Here is a 15,685-nt window from a genome sequence, read left to right as displayed (position 1 = left end):
GTAAACTTAAAACCAATTCAGAAAAAGTTGAAAGTAAAGATGAATCATTTAAAATGGAAGCAGAAACCTCAAAATTATTAACAAAAAAAGTGAAAATCAAAATAAAGGTATAAAACTGGTCAAATAAGTACATTTTAGATTAATAAAGACTTCATTCTCCAGAGAGACTTTACCAGCCAGGAAAATTTTATACCAGCTAACATATTGTAGAGATATGTAAATCACACTTTAAATAGATCTTTTGCAGCAGATTTTCCCAGTGAAATATGTCATTTGATTTCTTGACTGTTGCTTCTATGGGCATTGATTGTGGATCTAAGTAAAATGAAATCCTTGACAACTTCAGTATTTTCTGCCATTATCACGATGTTGCTTATTGGTTCATTGTTTATATGATGTTGCTTCTTGAATATAACATGGACTGCCAGAATAATGAACATAAATCTAACTTGGAAAAAGTACAGCCAGACTGCTCCTTAGAAGCCAGAATGGTGAGACGTGGTCTCACGTCCTTTGGGCATGTTATCAAGAGGGACCAGTGTCTGGAGAAGGACATCATGCTTGGTAAAGTAGAGGGTCAGTGAAAAAGAGGAAGATCTTCAATAAGATGGACTGACACAGTGGCTACAACAACGGCTAATAGCAACGATTGTGAAGATGGTACAGGACCTGGCAGTGTTTTGTTCTGTTGTACTTAGAGGCACTATGAGTCAGAACTGACTCAATGGCACCTAACAACCACTATAACTTTGCAGTTTTTAACCGTTTAATTAGGTTTAAAAAGATATAGAATATATCGAAAGTGTAAATAATAGGGTCGGTATGAGTCAGAATCGACTCAACGGCAGTGGGTTTGGTTTGGTATAAATAATAAAATCAGTTCAATTTATATAGCTATCAAACTCTTTACCTCAGAAGCAAAGATTATATATTTTTTCACTGCCAACGAACTATTTACAGTATGTGCAGTATAAATGGAATTTATATATAAAAATAATCATTAATTATTAAATTTAATAAATATGATTAATTATTTTATTAAATTATTGTTTAATTAAATTTAATTATTTAAATAAGAAGAAATGATATAGGACATAATTACAATATAACAAACATAGAGATTAAAACAACACATAAGCCAAAAATCTTAATCTCTTACAAGATGAAAAAAGACGAGAACTCAGCCCTAATAAGTTTTACGTCAGAAAGAAGATCAAAACTTTATCCACAGAATACATGAGGAGTAACAATTATGAGAGTACTCTACATGAGTCATGGCCATCATATTGAATGCTTTCATTGTTGAAGAAGAAAGTTCAGAAATAAACACGCTAAGCTGGCAATATGAGAAACCAGATGCAAAATAATCAATAAGCCTAATCAAATCAGTCAGCGCAGGGATGAAGGCAGAAATTAGTGAATTAGAAAGTAGGAAATTAATAGACTTGAATTTTTTTTAAAGGGATAGTGGTTTAATATTTAATTACTTAATCATACAAAGAAAACAATACATAAAATGAGAAATAGGAATTCAAATATAATAGGTATAAACCAAACCAAAACCAAACCCGCTGCTGTCGAGTTGATTCCGACTCATAGCGACCCTATAGGGCAGAGTAGAACTGCCCCATAGAGCTTCCACGGAGCACCTGGGGGATTCAAACTGATGACCTTTTGGTTAGCAGCAGTAGCACTTAACCACTATGGCACCAGGGTTTCCATAATAGGTATTAAAAAAAAAAAAAAAAAGGTATAGAAGAGATTAAAGTTGTAATGTAAAAAAGTGTATATCTATATGTTGCCATTGGAAACCCTGGTGGCATAGTGGTTAAGAGATAACATTTGCAAACCAAAAGGTCAGCAGTTTGAATCCCTCAGGCACTCCTTCGAAACTAAGAGGTAGTTCTACTCTGTCCTATAGAGTTGCTATGAGTTGGAATTGATTCAACGGCAATGAGTTTTTTTGTTTGTTAGTTATATGTTGTCATTAGGAGCCCTGGTGGCTCAGTGGTGAAGAGCTCGACTGCTCATCAAAAGGTTGGCAGTTTGAATTCACCAGCCGCTTCCTGGAAACCCTATGGGGCAATTCTACTCTGTCCTATAGGGTTGCTATGAGTTAGAATCGACTCGAAGGTAGCGAGTTTGTTTTTTTCTTTTTTGAGGTTTTATGTTGTCATTTAGAAACTTTTGAGAAAAATGAATTATTTATAGGAAGACAAATTATCATAATTATCTAAAGTAGAATAAAACTGAAAGAATCAATAATAGTGAAAGACATGAAGTTATGAAAGATTTACCCCCGAGAATGATTTGGCTCAAATTTATAGCAAGTTCTCTCAGTCATTGAAATCAAGCACTTCCGGTGATATATAATGTATTCCACAGCATAGGAAAAAATGTCAAGCTTCTCAATTAATTTTAGGAAGTAAGCATAAAACTAACTTTTAAAACGGCTGCTAAAGATAAACCAGAAAAAGCAATCTAATGCAACATCCAATTGTAAATATAATATAAAAAGTCCTAAATAAAACAGCAAGAAGCAAAACTCAATAATTCATAAAAATTACGATTTATGATTTCAGTAAATGAGGATGGTTCATAATGAAGTAATGCATTAATATAATTTATCTTAACACTAGGTATAAAGTTTTAAAACATGACTATTTGAGCAGAAAACAAAAAGTCATTTATAGATTCAACATACAGTCTTGGGGTAAACACTTGTTAAATTAGGACTATAAGAATGCTAAGTAGCCCTGGTGGTGCAGTGGTTAAGCACTTGGCTGCTAATCAAAAGGTCGGCAGTTCAAACCCACCAGTGGTTCTGGAGGAGAAAGATGTGGCAGTCCGCTTCCATAAAGATTTACAGCCTTGGAAACCCTCTGGGGCATTTTCTACTCTTTCCTATAGGGTCGCTATGAGTCAGAATCAACTTGAAGGCAATTTTTTTTTTTTTTTTAATCATCATCAGAGGAGAAAGCATAGAAACAGGCTCAGGTATGTGGTATTACTTAGAATTTGAATAAATTAGCATTCAATTTAGTTGAAAAACCTGTGCTGGCATAATTGGAAAAATATAAAATTAGATTCTCTTTCTGTGGTTTACTCAAAAATAAATTACAAATGGATTAAAAAAATGAATGTAAAAAATCAAAACCATAAAATAACTTAAAGAAAATTTAAGTGAATATTACATAATCTTAAACTAGGGAAGACCTTTCAGATCATAACAAGAAAGGCAAAAACCATAGACAAAAACTAAGAGATTTGAAAACATTAAAAAAAAATCAAAATTTCTCTATGTCAATAGCAAAATGTAAATGAAAATTACAAAATAGAAAATCTTTGTAGCATATAGTATTACAGATGGAAGACTAACATTTTATGTGTAAAGAACTCTTAGGGAATAAAAAGAAAAAAATTGTGAACACACCAGAACAATAATTGTTAACGGGTATGAATATATGAGACAAAAAAGAAACTTATATTTGACTAATAAACATAGGGAAAAAATATCCATCCTTTCTAGAATCAAAGTAAACATTAATTGAAACAGCAATGAAATATCATTTTTGAATTTCAAATTAGAGAAGACGAAAAAGAGGAGGAGATGTGGACATTCAGGTGGGAATTAATAGTATTTATTACCCTAGTTTTGTAAATAAAATCAATAAAAATATTTTTATGTGCATATATGTGAGTAGGTAAATGTCTGGAAAGACATAAACCAAAACTAATTGCCTTCAAGTTGATATTGCACAGCAGTTACCCCAGTGGTGAGATGATAGGTAACTACTGCTTTGGTATGCTTTTCTCTATGTACAAAATTTCTTCAGACAGTAGTTATTCCTTTTGTAGTTATTTTAAATTATTTACTTATTTTCAGTAAAATTTTGTGAGTGCTTGTCCTGTGTCAAACACTCATTTATGATCTGAGGTACAATAAAGAGTCAAACTGCACACGGCCCTGCCCTCAGACATTAATCAAATAAAGATAAAATAGACATAAAACTGCAAATGTGATAAATGTTCTGAAGGAGAGGTAGCTAAGATTCTAAAAAAAAAAAAATCCACTGCTGTGGAGTCGATTATGACTCATAGCAACCCTATAGGACAGAGTAGAACTGCGTCATAGAGTTTCCAAGGAGTGCCTGGTGGCTTCAAACGGCTGACCTTTTGGTTAGCAGCTGTAGCTTTTAACCACTATGGCACCAGGGTTTCCATGATTCTGAAGACATATGAATATGGGACATTGAGGCAGTCAGGGAGGGCAGAGAAGGCTCCCTAGAGAGTGATTTCATAGGGTGGAAAGGAAGGTGAGTGGACAAGAATTGAGCAAAGAAGGGCTATATAGAAAGAGTGCTCTAGCCAGAGCAAACACTATTCAATCATTCAACAGATAATTGCTGTGCACCAGTCTGGTTCTAAGCAGTAGGGATATAGAGGCAAATAAGGTAAGATTCCTATCCTCCAAGAGCTTACATCTTAGTGGGGAGACATAGATAATAAACAAGTAAAGATAGAAATATAAATGACACAGTTGCAGATGATAAAATAATCTGGGTGGGAAAATAGAAAACTGGAGGATGTGAGATGCAAGCTTTCAGATTGAATGGACAGTGAAGGCCTTTTGGAGGAAGGGAAATTTGAGCCAAGATCTGAAGGATAGGAAGGAGCCAGCTGTGTGATAAGAAAGAGCAAAAGAGTGCCCCATGAAGGGACATCCAGCGTCTTCCCCAAGGTAGTCTGTGGTGACGACAGGAAGGAGGTCACTGTAGCTGGAGCAGAGTGAGCACAGTGGAGAGTTGTATGGCATGCCCGGTGCCAAGTTATACAGGGCCTTGTTCAGTCCGTGAGAGGTCCAAGGGAAAACCACTCAAGAGTTTTAAGTAGGAGAGTGATGGGATCCGATTTATGTTTTAGAAAACCACTCTGTAGATGATGGATTGTGGGGGAAGCTGGGGTATCAGTAGGAGCCAGTTCATGCCAGAAATCATCGTAGCTAGGACTATGAAGTAGGCAGTGGAGGTGGAAAGGAGAGATGAGTTTCAGATGTGGTTGGAAGATGGGAACTGGCTAGACATGCTGATGAACAGAATGTCGAGATAAGGAAAGAGTACTTTTAACTGAGCAACCAGATGAATGGTGGAAACAGGCACTAAGATGGGAAGACATGGAGTGGAACAGGTTTGTCAGGGTGGAGGGTGGCAAGGAGTCTTGGTTGAGACATACTAAGTTGGAGATGGCCAGTAGACGCCAAGTGGAGATATCGAGAAGGCAATTAGATAAATAACTTCAGGCTCAGGGGGAAAATGATAGGGGGTCATCCTGAAAGTAGAACGATGTTGCTGATGGACAGGACATAGGTAGTGGAGAAGACTGGAGACTGGGAATGAGATATGAGTTATGTGGAAACTTTTTGGATGACCGAGGAAAAGTCAGCATAGATTGAAAAGCAGTTTCCAGAGAGGTAGTTTTGTAGTGGGAGGGAGAGTGGAGAACGTGAGGAGAAAAGAAAGCCGCAGGGCTGAAGTGGAGAGGACGGGACTAACATGAGGAGGGTTGCAAGTGCTCACTGTGCACCAGGTCTGACTAGTACTTGCTGTGCTAAGGGTCAGGCCTGTAATTCATTGGAACAGCAAAATATTTTGTTTTTATCTGAAGAAGTTGTTGTACTGTATTAAAGGGTGTAGTAGAGGTGGGAGTTGGAACTGACTCAACAGCAGCTACAACAGCAGCAACAATGGTGGAAGGTAGCAATTACAATCATGTTTGTATTTCTAAAAAATCACTGTATTTACACAGTGGACAACTGGAGAGAGGGAAGAAGTAGATCAGGGATGTCAGTTAGAAGTCCAAACAAATTGTAGTCAGGAGCAGCAAGGTAAATGGAGGGAACTGGGCAGATTTAGAGACAGGAGATAAAATGTACAAGTTGGATTGAATATGAGGAATGAGGGAGAGGGCTGCGTTAACATTAATTTTTGGTTTCTGGTTTGCATAGATGGATGGCGGTGCCATTCACCAGAGGGTAACTAAGTTTTGGGGGAAAGATTATGAATTCAGATTTGGTTATGTGAGTTTGAAGTGCCTATGTGACACCCAAAAGGACTTGCAAAGTAGACATTTTTAACAGTGATCAATAAAAAAAAAAAAATTTTTTTTTTTTTTTAGTGATCAATAAGAACCTTTAATTGTAATTGTAAGGTTAGCAAGTTAGAGTTTGGCAGGAGCCATATGAATAGATTTTTCTTATAAGAATGTGTTAAAAACCTCATTCAGAGTCTAAGCTACAGGCTACTTTGAAAGAAACTCAATTTTATTAACTAGAAGAATCCATAGCAATTAACTAGCTACCATTTATTGAGTTCTTATCATGCGGGCTTACTCTATGTCAGCCCTCTAATAAGCATTTTACATACATTATCTCATTTAAATCTCTCAACGTGATGTTAGGCATTATCATCTGTATTTTACAGATATGGAAACTGAGGCTAGGCAAGTTAAGTAACTTTTCTAAGTTCATAAGACTAGAAGTTCCTGAGGCTAGATTTTTACCCTGGTTTGTCTGCTCTCATTGCTTGTGTTCTATGTATTACAAATATTAAAAAACAGAATTGCTTAACATCAGTCCTGAAAAGAAGTACTTTATATTAGTTTGTATGGATGATGCATAATTAACATACTGTATTCATTTTATGGGTATCTGCAAACCATTTCTTTTTTAAACTTGTTTTAAAAAAATTTGAAACAATTTAAGACTCAGAAGAAGTTGATAAAAGTAGAATTTCCATGTACACTTCACTCAGCTTTTCCTGATAACATCTTACGTAACCGTAGAATATGATTAAAACCAAGACTGATATTGATACGGTATTATTAACTAAACTGCAGACCTTATACAAACTCTTTCTTTAAACACTGTTCTGTGACCTTCCTTATGTTGAAAGTCAGTTTAACATTTACTTTGAAATATTTTATGAAGTGGGCAGATTTCACTTGAACCACGTTATAAATTTTCACCAACAGAATTAGAGATCTGAGTTAATTTGTGTATAATTGATTTAATTTTATGAATAATAATAGAGTGATCCATTCAGAGGAAAAATTTTATGTTACCTTCATAAGCTTAGACTCAATTCTTACACTGCCAACCCTAATGCCAACAAAAATAAGCTTAGCAAGATATTTTGAAGAAAAAATTACTTTCTTTTTTCCTATGTTATACATTTATTTGTACATTGGAGCGTTCCTTATTGCTGCTTGCATCAGTTGACTATTGAGGGTCCTGTTAAATAAAAGTGTTGGCTATTTTGGATTACACGTGTCAAGACAAGTTATAATTAGACACAGAATTTTTTTTTAATTTTTTTTTACTCATTACGAATGTTAGATATCTGTTTTACTTGTGGGCCTTTTAAGGGTAACCATGAAGTCTTTGAAATTATGGCTGCTAACCAAAAGGTCGGCAGTTCAAATCCACCAGCTGCTCCTTGGAAACCCTACGGGGCAGTTCTACTCTGCCCTATGGGATCACTATGAATCAGAATCGACTCGATGGCAATGAGTTTGGGTTTTTTTTTTTTTTTTTTTTGGTTTTATCAATCAACACCCTAATTACTGGAAGATTTTAGAAGGGCAGTGGCATGGTCCGATTTATGCTTTAATCTGCTTTATGCTGTGTGGAGAATTAATTGTTGGGAATGGGGGGTACAAGAGTGGAAGTGAAGCGACTAATTGTTAAGAAAGTCATGAGAATACTTCAGGTGAGACATGATGATGGCTTAGATTAGGGTGGCAGTGATAGAGGGGGAAAGACGTGACTAAATACAAGTTGAAGACAGATGGAACGTGATTTGCTGATGAATTGAATATTGGGTGAAAGAAAAAGACAAGAGTCAAAGGTCACTTGAAAATTTTTGAGCTGAGGAGCTAGGTGAGGAGTGGTATCATTTACTGGGATGGGAGAAGACTGGGAGAAGAGATGATTTATGGGGGAGCCTTCCTTGAAGGTTCTTGGTTTTTCTTATCTCTTGTCTTATTTACTTTTTAAAGAAAGACCCTGTATAAAGCGTTATCCAGTCTCTTTGTCCTCTTATCCTTTGTTCTTCTCAAGTGGTGCATTAATTTATTCTGTAATTTACAAGAAAATAATGTTCACTGGGACCTAGACCTTTAATTTAAAACCATTGTTAATTCTAGCTATTCTAATATCTCCTTTATCCAATTTGTGGCAATATTCCTTGCTATACTTTGTTTGGAATATTTCTTGCTCTTGTCACTTCTGCAGTGTTCCTTCTTTCAGCACTTCACACATGGCTTTCTATTACAACTTTTACACTGCTTTCCTAAATACTTGATAAATGAAATAAGGTAGTTAAAAACACCACTCGCATCTCCTCTTGCCCTTTACGTTGCCTGCTTATCCTTAAAGATTCCATTACATTTCCCACAAGGCTTTCACTCTTCCCTCCAGCAAACACTGATTTTCCCACCATCTGAACCACTAAAACATATGCTTTTATGATTCATAAATTTAATAACAGTGTGCTTCCCTAGTGAGTGATACTAAGCTGCTTAAGGTATCTATGTCCTGTTCCTCCAAGTGGCTTTGATAAGGTGGGGGAAATATCTTTTATTGATTCGGTATCTCACTTAGCATCTAGTACATAAAAACTTGTCGTGGAGTTGATTCCGACTCATAGGGATTCATAGTGACCCTATAGGGCAGAGTAGAGCTGCCCCCCAGGGTTTCCAAGGCTTTAATCTTTATGGAAGCTGACTGCTACATCTTTCTCCTGTGGAGCGCCTGGCGGGTTCAAACTGCTGACCTTTTGGTTAGCAGCAGAGCACTGCATCACTGTGCTACCAGGGGTCCTCTAGATAGTAGGATTTAAATTAGGCTTCCATTTGACTCAGTAGCACACAAAAACATTAATGACAACATTGAATTGATGTTTCTTTTTTGCAAATCAAAACTTATTGAGCATCTTGGCTCACTGGCATGTTGTCTAATAAATGAGAATCTTGTATCTTAATTTCAGAAATTACTGTATTTTATTTTGCTTATTACTTGAATCTCATTATTATAAAAAACACTTTGTGTATTAGAATATAGAGTTGGTGACCTTTTCCATTTACAGGCAGGAGCTCAAGATCACATATGTAGCCTCCACAAACACATGGTTCCTTCTGGCCCGATGAACTACCAGTTTTAATCTTGTATTGGAGTATTCTACAAAGAAAAAGAGCTTGAGCTTTGAAAGCAGGCCAACTAAAATAATTCTGGCTCTACAATTAACTAAATATCTACCTGTGGTTAAATTATTCTTTCTAAGCCTCAGTATCTTTTTCTATTGTATGAAGATAATAACATCTAGCTAATAGAGTTTTTTTTTTTTTTTTTAATAGAGTAGTTATAAGGACTGTATTTGTTTGTTAGGGCTGTTGTAACAAAAAAATATATAACTTAGGTGGCTTTTAAGAACAGAAATTTATTTTCTCATAGTTCTGGAGGCTAAAGTCCAAATCAATGTGCCCCCTCCAGGCTCTCTAGGGGAAGATCCTTTCTTGTCTTTCTCAGCTTCTGGGAGCCCTAGGCATTCCTCGTCTTATAGATACATCCTCACATGGCCATCCTTCCATCCTTCCTCTGTGTATCTGTATCTCTTCTCTTTTAAAAGGACACTGCTCAGATTGGATCAGGACCCACCCTACTCCATTGGACCTCATGTTAACTGATAACATCTTCAAAAGCCCTCTTTCTGAACAAGGTCACATTCACAGGTACCAGGGGTTCGTATTTCAACATATCTTTTTGGGAGACACAATTCAATCCACAACAAGGACTAAGTGAATTAATCTATGCAAAGTGGTTAGCACAGTTTTCAGCAAAAAGTAAGCCTCAAGATCTGGTAGTTAATGTGTTAATCAGAATTCTTTTAGATGAAAGTAACAGTAACCCTCCCTAATCCATTTGGAAGATTGCACCAACTCCACCTTTCTATCTCCCTCTATCTAGCTCTCTTATTTCTACATTTCAACCTCATTTGATTTTACTGAATAATGGCTTTTTCTGCTCTGTAGGTTGCAAGTAAGCCCAGAGTTCTTGGACTCTTCCTACCTTCCCTGCAAGACAGGAGATTACTCTATTCCCTTAGTTTCAGCTCAAAAGTACTGGGGAAAGATTTTGATCCAGCAGAGGTTGGATCTCATGTCTATGTTTTGGTGAAGGGCTATGGGACTATAATCTATGGCTCTCACTAAGATCACTTAGTATGTTGGGTGAGCAGAGAAATTCTCAAAAGAGATGTGATGAATTTTCTGGATGAGGGAGAAGGAAGGTCAGGTAGACAAATAATTGACATCCACTATGAGTTGGAATCGACTCGACGGCAATGGGTTTGTTTTTTTGTTTTTTTATAGCTATTATTTAGAGGCCTAGTGGTGCAGTGGTTAAGCATTTGGCTACTAACCAGAAGTTCAGCAGTTCTAATCCATTAGCCACTCCTTGAAAGCCCTAAGGGGCAGTTCTACTCTGTCCCGTAGGGTCGCTACGAGTCAGAATCGACTCGATGGCAACAGTTTTTAAAAAAAAATTTATAGGTATTATTGGAGCCCTGGTAATGTAGTGGTTAAGAGCTCAGCTGCTAACCAAAAGATTGGCAGTTTGAATCCACCAGCCACTCCTTGGAAACCCTATGGGGCAGTTCTGCTCTGTCCCTTAGAATCGTTATGAGTTAGAATTTACTAGTTGGCAATTGATTTGGTTTGGTTTTTGAATGCTGCAAATAGCTTTTTAAAAAATTTTGCTTATTTATTGTTTTAGGTATGTTTTGCTCTCCTCTCCCTTGTAGCCTATAGGACTCTCATTAATATTAATCAGAGACAGGGGATACATCTGGTATTCAAGCAGTCATTAAACCTAGGATTTCTTGAAATGGGTGAAGAGTAACCATAGTGGTAGAAGACTAGGACTAGAAATAGTGTATATTGGAACTTAAGGAAACTGATACTTGAATAGGAGAACCAACTAGGCTATTGACCATGGGACCACAAGTTTTTTCTGAAGTTACCACTGTTGCTACATGGACATAGAAGTGGAAGGAGCTACACCCTCTTGACATCTGCATATGGTCCTTATGAGGTATACAATCCCACAGCTTCAGGAGTATAGAGGAAAGATAAATTTTTATGAACTTGTACGTTTTAGAAGCCTTAGTGGAAAAGATTGGCAAGTTCATTTCATTTTTTAATATAAAGCTTGAATTAATACTTTAGTGATTCCTTTTTCTCTTGGCCTAGAACCTTGCTAGCTGCTATGAGGTTTACCTAGCAAGATAGACCTGTTTTCATTAAATACTAACAAACAATATCAAAGTTGAATAACCACAGAAGACAAGAGTATGTTATTAGTCACAAGTTAGTAGTATCTGTTGTGTTAAATTATGGTGGTACGGAAAGGGTGATGGGCTTTTAGTGAAGAGACTCCCATAGGAAGACTTCTAGAAGGCAGTGCAACTCATGTCAGTCTTTAGGAATGAGGGAATTGAAAAGCAGAGTAAAGACAGGATATTTTAAAGTGACAGATAAGAAACACATAGCTGTTTCTTAGAAAAGCTGATTCATCTGGTTGGGAGAAATGGCTTATATTAGGGATGATTTTTAATGGCTTATGTTAGGGATGATTTTTAATCTCATCAAAGAATTTATCAGAACATTATGGTGATCTATTGTCTGAAGAGATTTATTAAACAATATAAATAATAATAAAAAGATTAGGTAACGTGGACTACAAAGGAAAAAAAAATTTTTTTTTTACTTAAATTATACTGCTGATTGACTTTGGCGTGACTTTATACCCATAGACTTATTTTCTTTTCAAAGAGTATTTTTTCTATATATGTTATTTATATTAAGTTTAGGAAATTTATATTTAAGTGAAAATCACCAATAAGCCCATCATCCATAGGTGGGCTAATATTTTAACATGCATCTTTCTTGTCATCTGCTTTTTGTGCCTACATTACTTTTATTAAAAAAAAATAAATAAATGGGGCATATTATTTATATCCTTGTTTCTTTAATAATACAATAAAACCTGTGAAAGCCAGAAATCTGTCAGAGAAGGAAAACTCAAATATTTTTCACTAATTGAGAGTGATAGAAAAGTAGTAAGATTATACTCTGTCAAAGGCAGAAAACTTGCGAGACCCGGAAAAACAAGACAGTCCCCTTGAGTTCCAGCTCTCACAGGTTTCACTGTACATCATGAACAGTTTTTCTAATAACTGAATGTTTTGCTACAATGTCCTTTTTAATGACTGCATAATATTCAGAGTCCCAGTGGTACAGTGATTAAGTGCTATGGCTGCTAACCAAAATGTTGGCAGTTTGAATCCACCAGCTGCTCCTAGAAAACCCAGTGGGACAGTTCTACTCTGTCTTATGGGGTCACTATTGGTTGGAATCCACTTGATGGCAGTGGGTTTTTTTTTTTTTTTTTTCCTTTGGTTTTACATAGCATTCAGTTATACAGATTATAGACTTTTTGTAATTTCATCAATTATCATGACATCATTATGAAATCGATAAGCATGGCTTATTATTACCAGTTAGCAGGTGAAAAAGGAAGGATCAGACAGGTGAAGCGAATGTTGGTTAATAAAAAGAGCCAAGCAAGTGAGGTGATATTGGTTAGTGATCAGGGCCCTGAACTTAATCTGGAGTCTTTCTTTGTTCCACTTCAACCTCTGGCACCAATCAGATCTTGAGTTTTATTATTTAATCTCCTTCAATCTTAGTTTCCTCCTCTTGAAAGTTAGGAGTTGCTTTACTATTCTGTAACCGTGAGTTTCCTAAAATGTCATAGCAAATCAGAAACAGAGCTAGGACTAAATTCTTTCATTAAAATTGCATCATCTTATAGTTGTCTTCCTCTCTATGGCTCCTATGGCTGTCTCTCAGTTTTTTTAGCCTCAGGTTTGAATTACTCACAATATTTGATTCATACCATTGGCCCATAAATGACCCCCTTTATTTGTTTCTTTATTCATTTTTAATACTTTATGTTAAGCACCTATGAAACCCCCACACAAATCTTTCAAGATATCTACTAGCCAAAATCTAAGTTGTCATTTTAAAAATGCAAATGGCATATGCTTTGTTTTCCATTATGCTTCTAGCACCTACTATAGTGCCTGGTGCATGCCCATTCCTCAATCAATATATGCTGTGCAATTGAATGGTCTTCACATGGACCCTGTTGCCTGGATAAACAGTTACTGGTAGAGGAGAATCTACTGTCAAAGCTTGCTAAAAGTTGAGCATTAATTAAAGAGGCAGGTAATTAAAATAAACCTATACCCGTGGAGGTGGGCAATGACAGTGAATGGAGAATAAAAACCAAACCCACTGTAGTCAAGTCGATTCCGACTCATAGCAACCCTATTGGGTTTCCAAGGCTATAAATCTTTGCAGAACCAGACTACTACACCTTTCTCCCATGAGGCTGGTGGGTTTGAACCACCGACCTTTTGGTTAACAGCCGAGCTCTTTAACCACTGTGCCACCAGGGCTCTGAATGGAGAACAAAGCAGTCATATTCACTAGGGAAAGCGAGGCAGCAATGAAAGACAGAACAGAAATTTTGCTAAATGTGAGTTTTTTTTAAGCTAGTAAATGGCAGTTCTAGATTGACAACTGGATCTAGAATTTGATCCTCAGGGTCTGGCTGATCCTAAAGGAATGAACCTTAAACGATGACGATAAATGTTTTAAAAATGACATTTTAAGTCTTCAGAAAGTTTGAGAAAAGATCCCCTCTAAAATACCTTTATTATTCAAACCATTTCCCAATCAAGGAGAAAGATTGCTATTCTAGGAAATCATGAGCATAAGGTGTGTCCTAAACCCTGGACCTTTTACTCTTTCTCGTTTCTTTTCCTTGTACTTCACAGCCATGAAATATTGTTGCTGTCCCTGTAATATATCTACTTATCAACCAGAAATTGACTCCATTAGAGTTAAACTTTTCTCAAAAGTTCTTTTTCTTTGCCACGCCTATTTCAGTCTCCTAGTGGGAATTGTTTGCCGCACTGGACGTCATTTCCTTTCTGTGTAGTTAGTAGGTGATCTGTGTCGCACTATCAGTATATTTGATGCTATCTTTATGCTGTTACAGAATTATAGTAAAGGATGCAGTAGATTGGCAACCCCATGACAAAATCGTCCTTAGTTCCTCCTCTTATGAACCTCATGAAGCGGAGGTCCTCACTGTGAAAGAAGTCATGGGCCACCACATTAGGATCCAGGAACCTCTCAAATACCGGCACATTGGTAAGGCTTTGGTATGTTGGTTAAAGGAAGTGAATGAATCGGGAAGAATGAGTTCAGCAACCTGCTGAGGGACTTCAGATCTGTTTGCCATTCAGAGGGGATGGATGATACCTTACTGTTGCCCTAGACTTTTCCAGGGAGGCTTTATCTCTTATTCCTTCATTAATTTTATTGCCTAATTTTTAAAGAATACTTGCAGGTGAGGGAATTTTTTCTTTCTGTTTGTAATGGTGAGTCTCAAAGCAGAAGTGTTGGAATCTTGTTCAAGGTCACTGAGTAGATGCAGGGCCAAGACGGAATAAAACTCATGGATGCTAAATTTCCAGTTCATTTCCTGGCACAGTGAATCAGTCACTTAGAACGTGGTAGTTACTGTAAATAATGACTTCATTTTTCTTACTTAGGCATGTGTTCCTCCTGACATGAAGTACATTTTATGTGTTGGTGACTACTACTACTATGACTCCACCAAAAAAAAAAAAAAAAAGTCAAATCCCTTTTTCGTTAAAAAAAGGAGTACTGAATATTTTATGCACTATTTTTTATATACTACACATAGTTTAAAATTTTTATACACTACACACAGTTTTTAAAAATGTTTTTATACACTACACACAGTTTAAAATGCATTGCAGGTAAATAATAAATAATTATACACCTCCTAAACCAAAAACAAAAAACCTCCTAGTTTAGTCTAAACCTGATTCAGGAAATATAGCTAATAATTAGTAAAACATGGAAATAAGGGGGTAAGAGAATACATGTTTTCAACAGAAAATATCCAAACCTATTTCTAAATCATAACTCCAAGGATAATTTTATTTTTAAAAATGTAGCCAAGAAAAGAAAAATCTTCAGCAATCCTTGCCGGTAAGATCCAGGTGAAATGCAAACAGAGGACAGGGACACAAAATAGTGAACCATGTCGGCTCTCACTGCTGGGGAAATTTGTTCAGAAGTACTGAGTTTAAGACCCACCGTGAGAGGTCACTGCTGCTACTGCTGCTTGGTGCTGCTTCTCTTTGTCCTTTTCCTCTTACACATTGCTGCCCTAGCACTGTCACCACCCTAGTTGATCTGGGATTCCTCATCCACTTGAAAGAGGCCCATGGACAATGAAGAACCAAGCACTGAAACTTCACCCTGATGTATTTAAGTAAGGAGATTGGGGACCTGCTAATTGGCCAGGTCTGCCCCAACTTCCGGCACCAGTGGCCTGTCCCAGGACCCACCATTATTGCGAAGAAATGAATTCTTGCTCACACACTCTAACTCTGATCCCAAAGAGAGTCAAGTGAACGGGCTTTTCATTTCTCAGCTGACATTTGTGAAGAATGCCTGAGGAAAA

The 15,685-nt window shown here is 36.6% G+C and overlaps 1 protein-coding gene across 1 annotated transcript in view; it reads left to right on the top strand.

The window, feature by feature from the left end:
• PKHD1 (PKHD1 ciliary IPT domain containing fibrocystin/polyductin) overlaps positions 1–15,685 on the top strand; it is a 593,425-nt gene that overhangs the window by 402,813 nt on the left and 174,927 nt on the right. Inside the window, exon 56 of the mRNA XM_049894022.1 lies at positions 14,183–14,337. Within this exon, the coding sequence (XP_049749979.1) occupies positions 14,183–14,337 (155 nt within the window). The remainder of the gene's footprint in view (positions 1–14,182; positions 14,338–15,685) is intronic.

The sequence above is a fragment of the Elephas maximus genome, chromosome 1 (genome assembly GCF_024166365.1).
Source record: "Elephas maximus indicus isolate mEleMax1 chromosome 1, mEleMax1 primary haplotype, whole genome shotgun sequence".
NCBI classification, from domain to species: domain Eukaryota; kingdom Metazoa; phylum Chordata; class Mammalia; order Proboscidea; family Elephantidae; genus Elephas; species Elephas maximus.
Note: the sequence above shows the minus strand (reverse complement) of the source record. Positions and strands in the feature narration are given on the sequence as shown.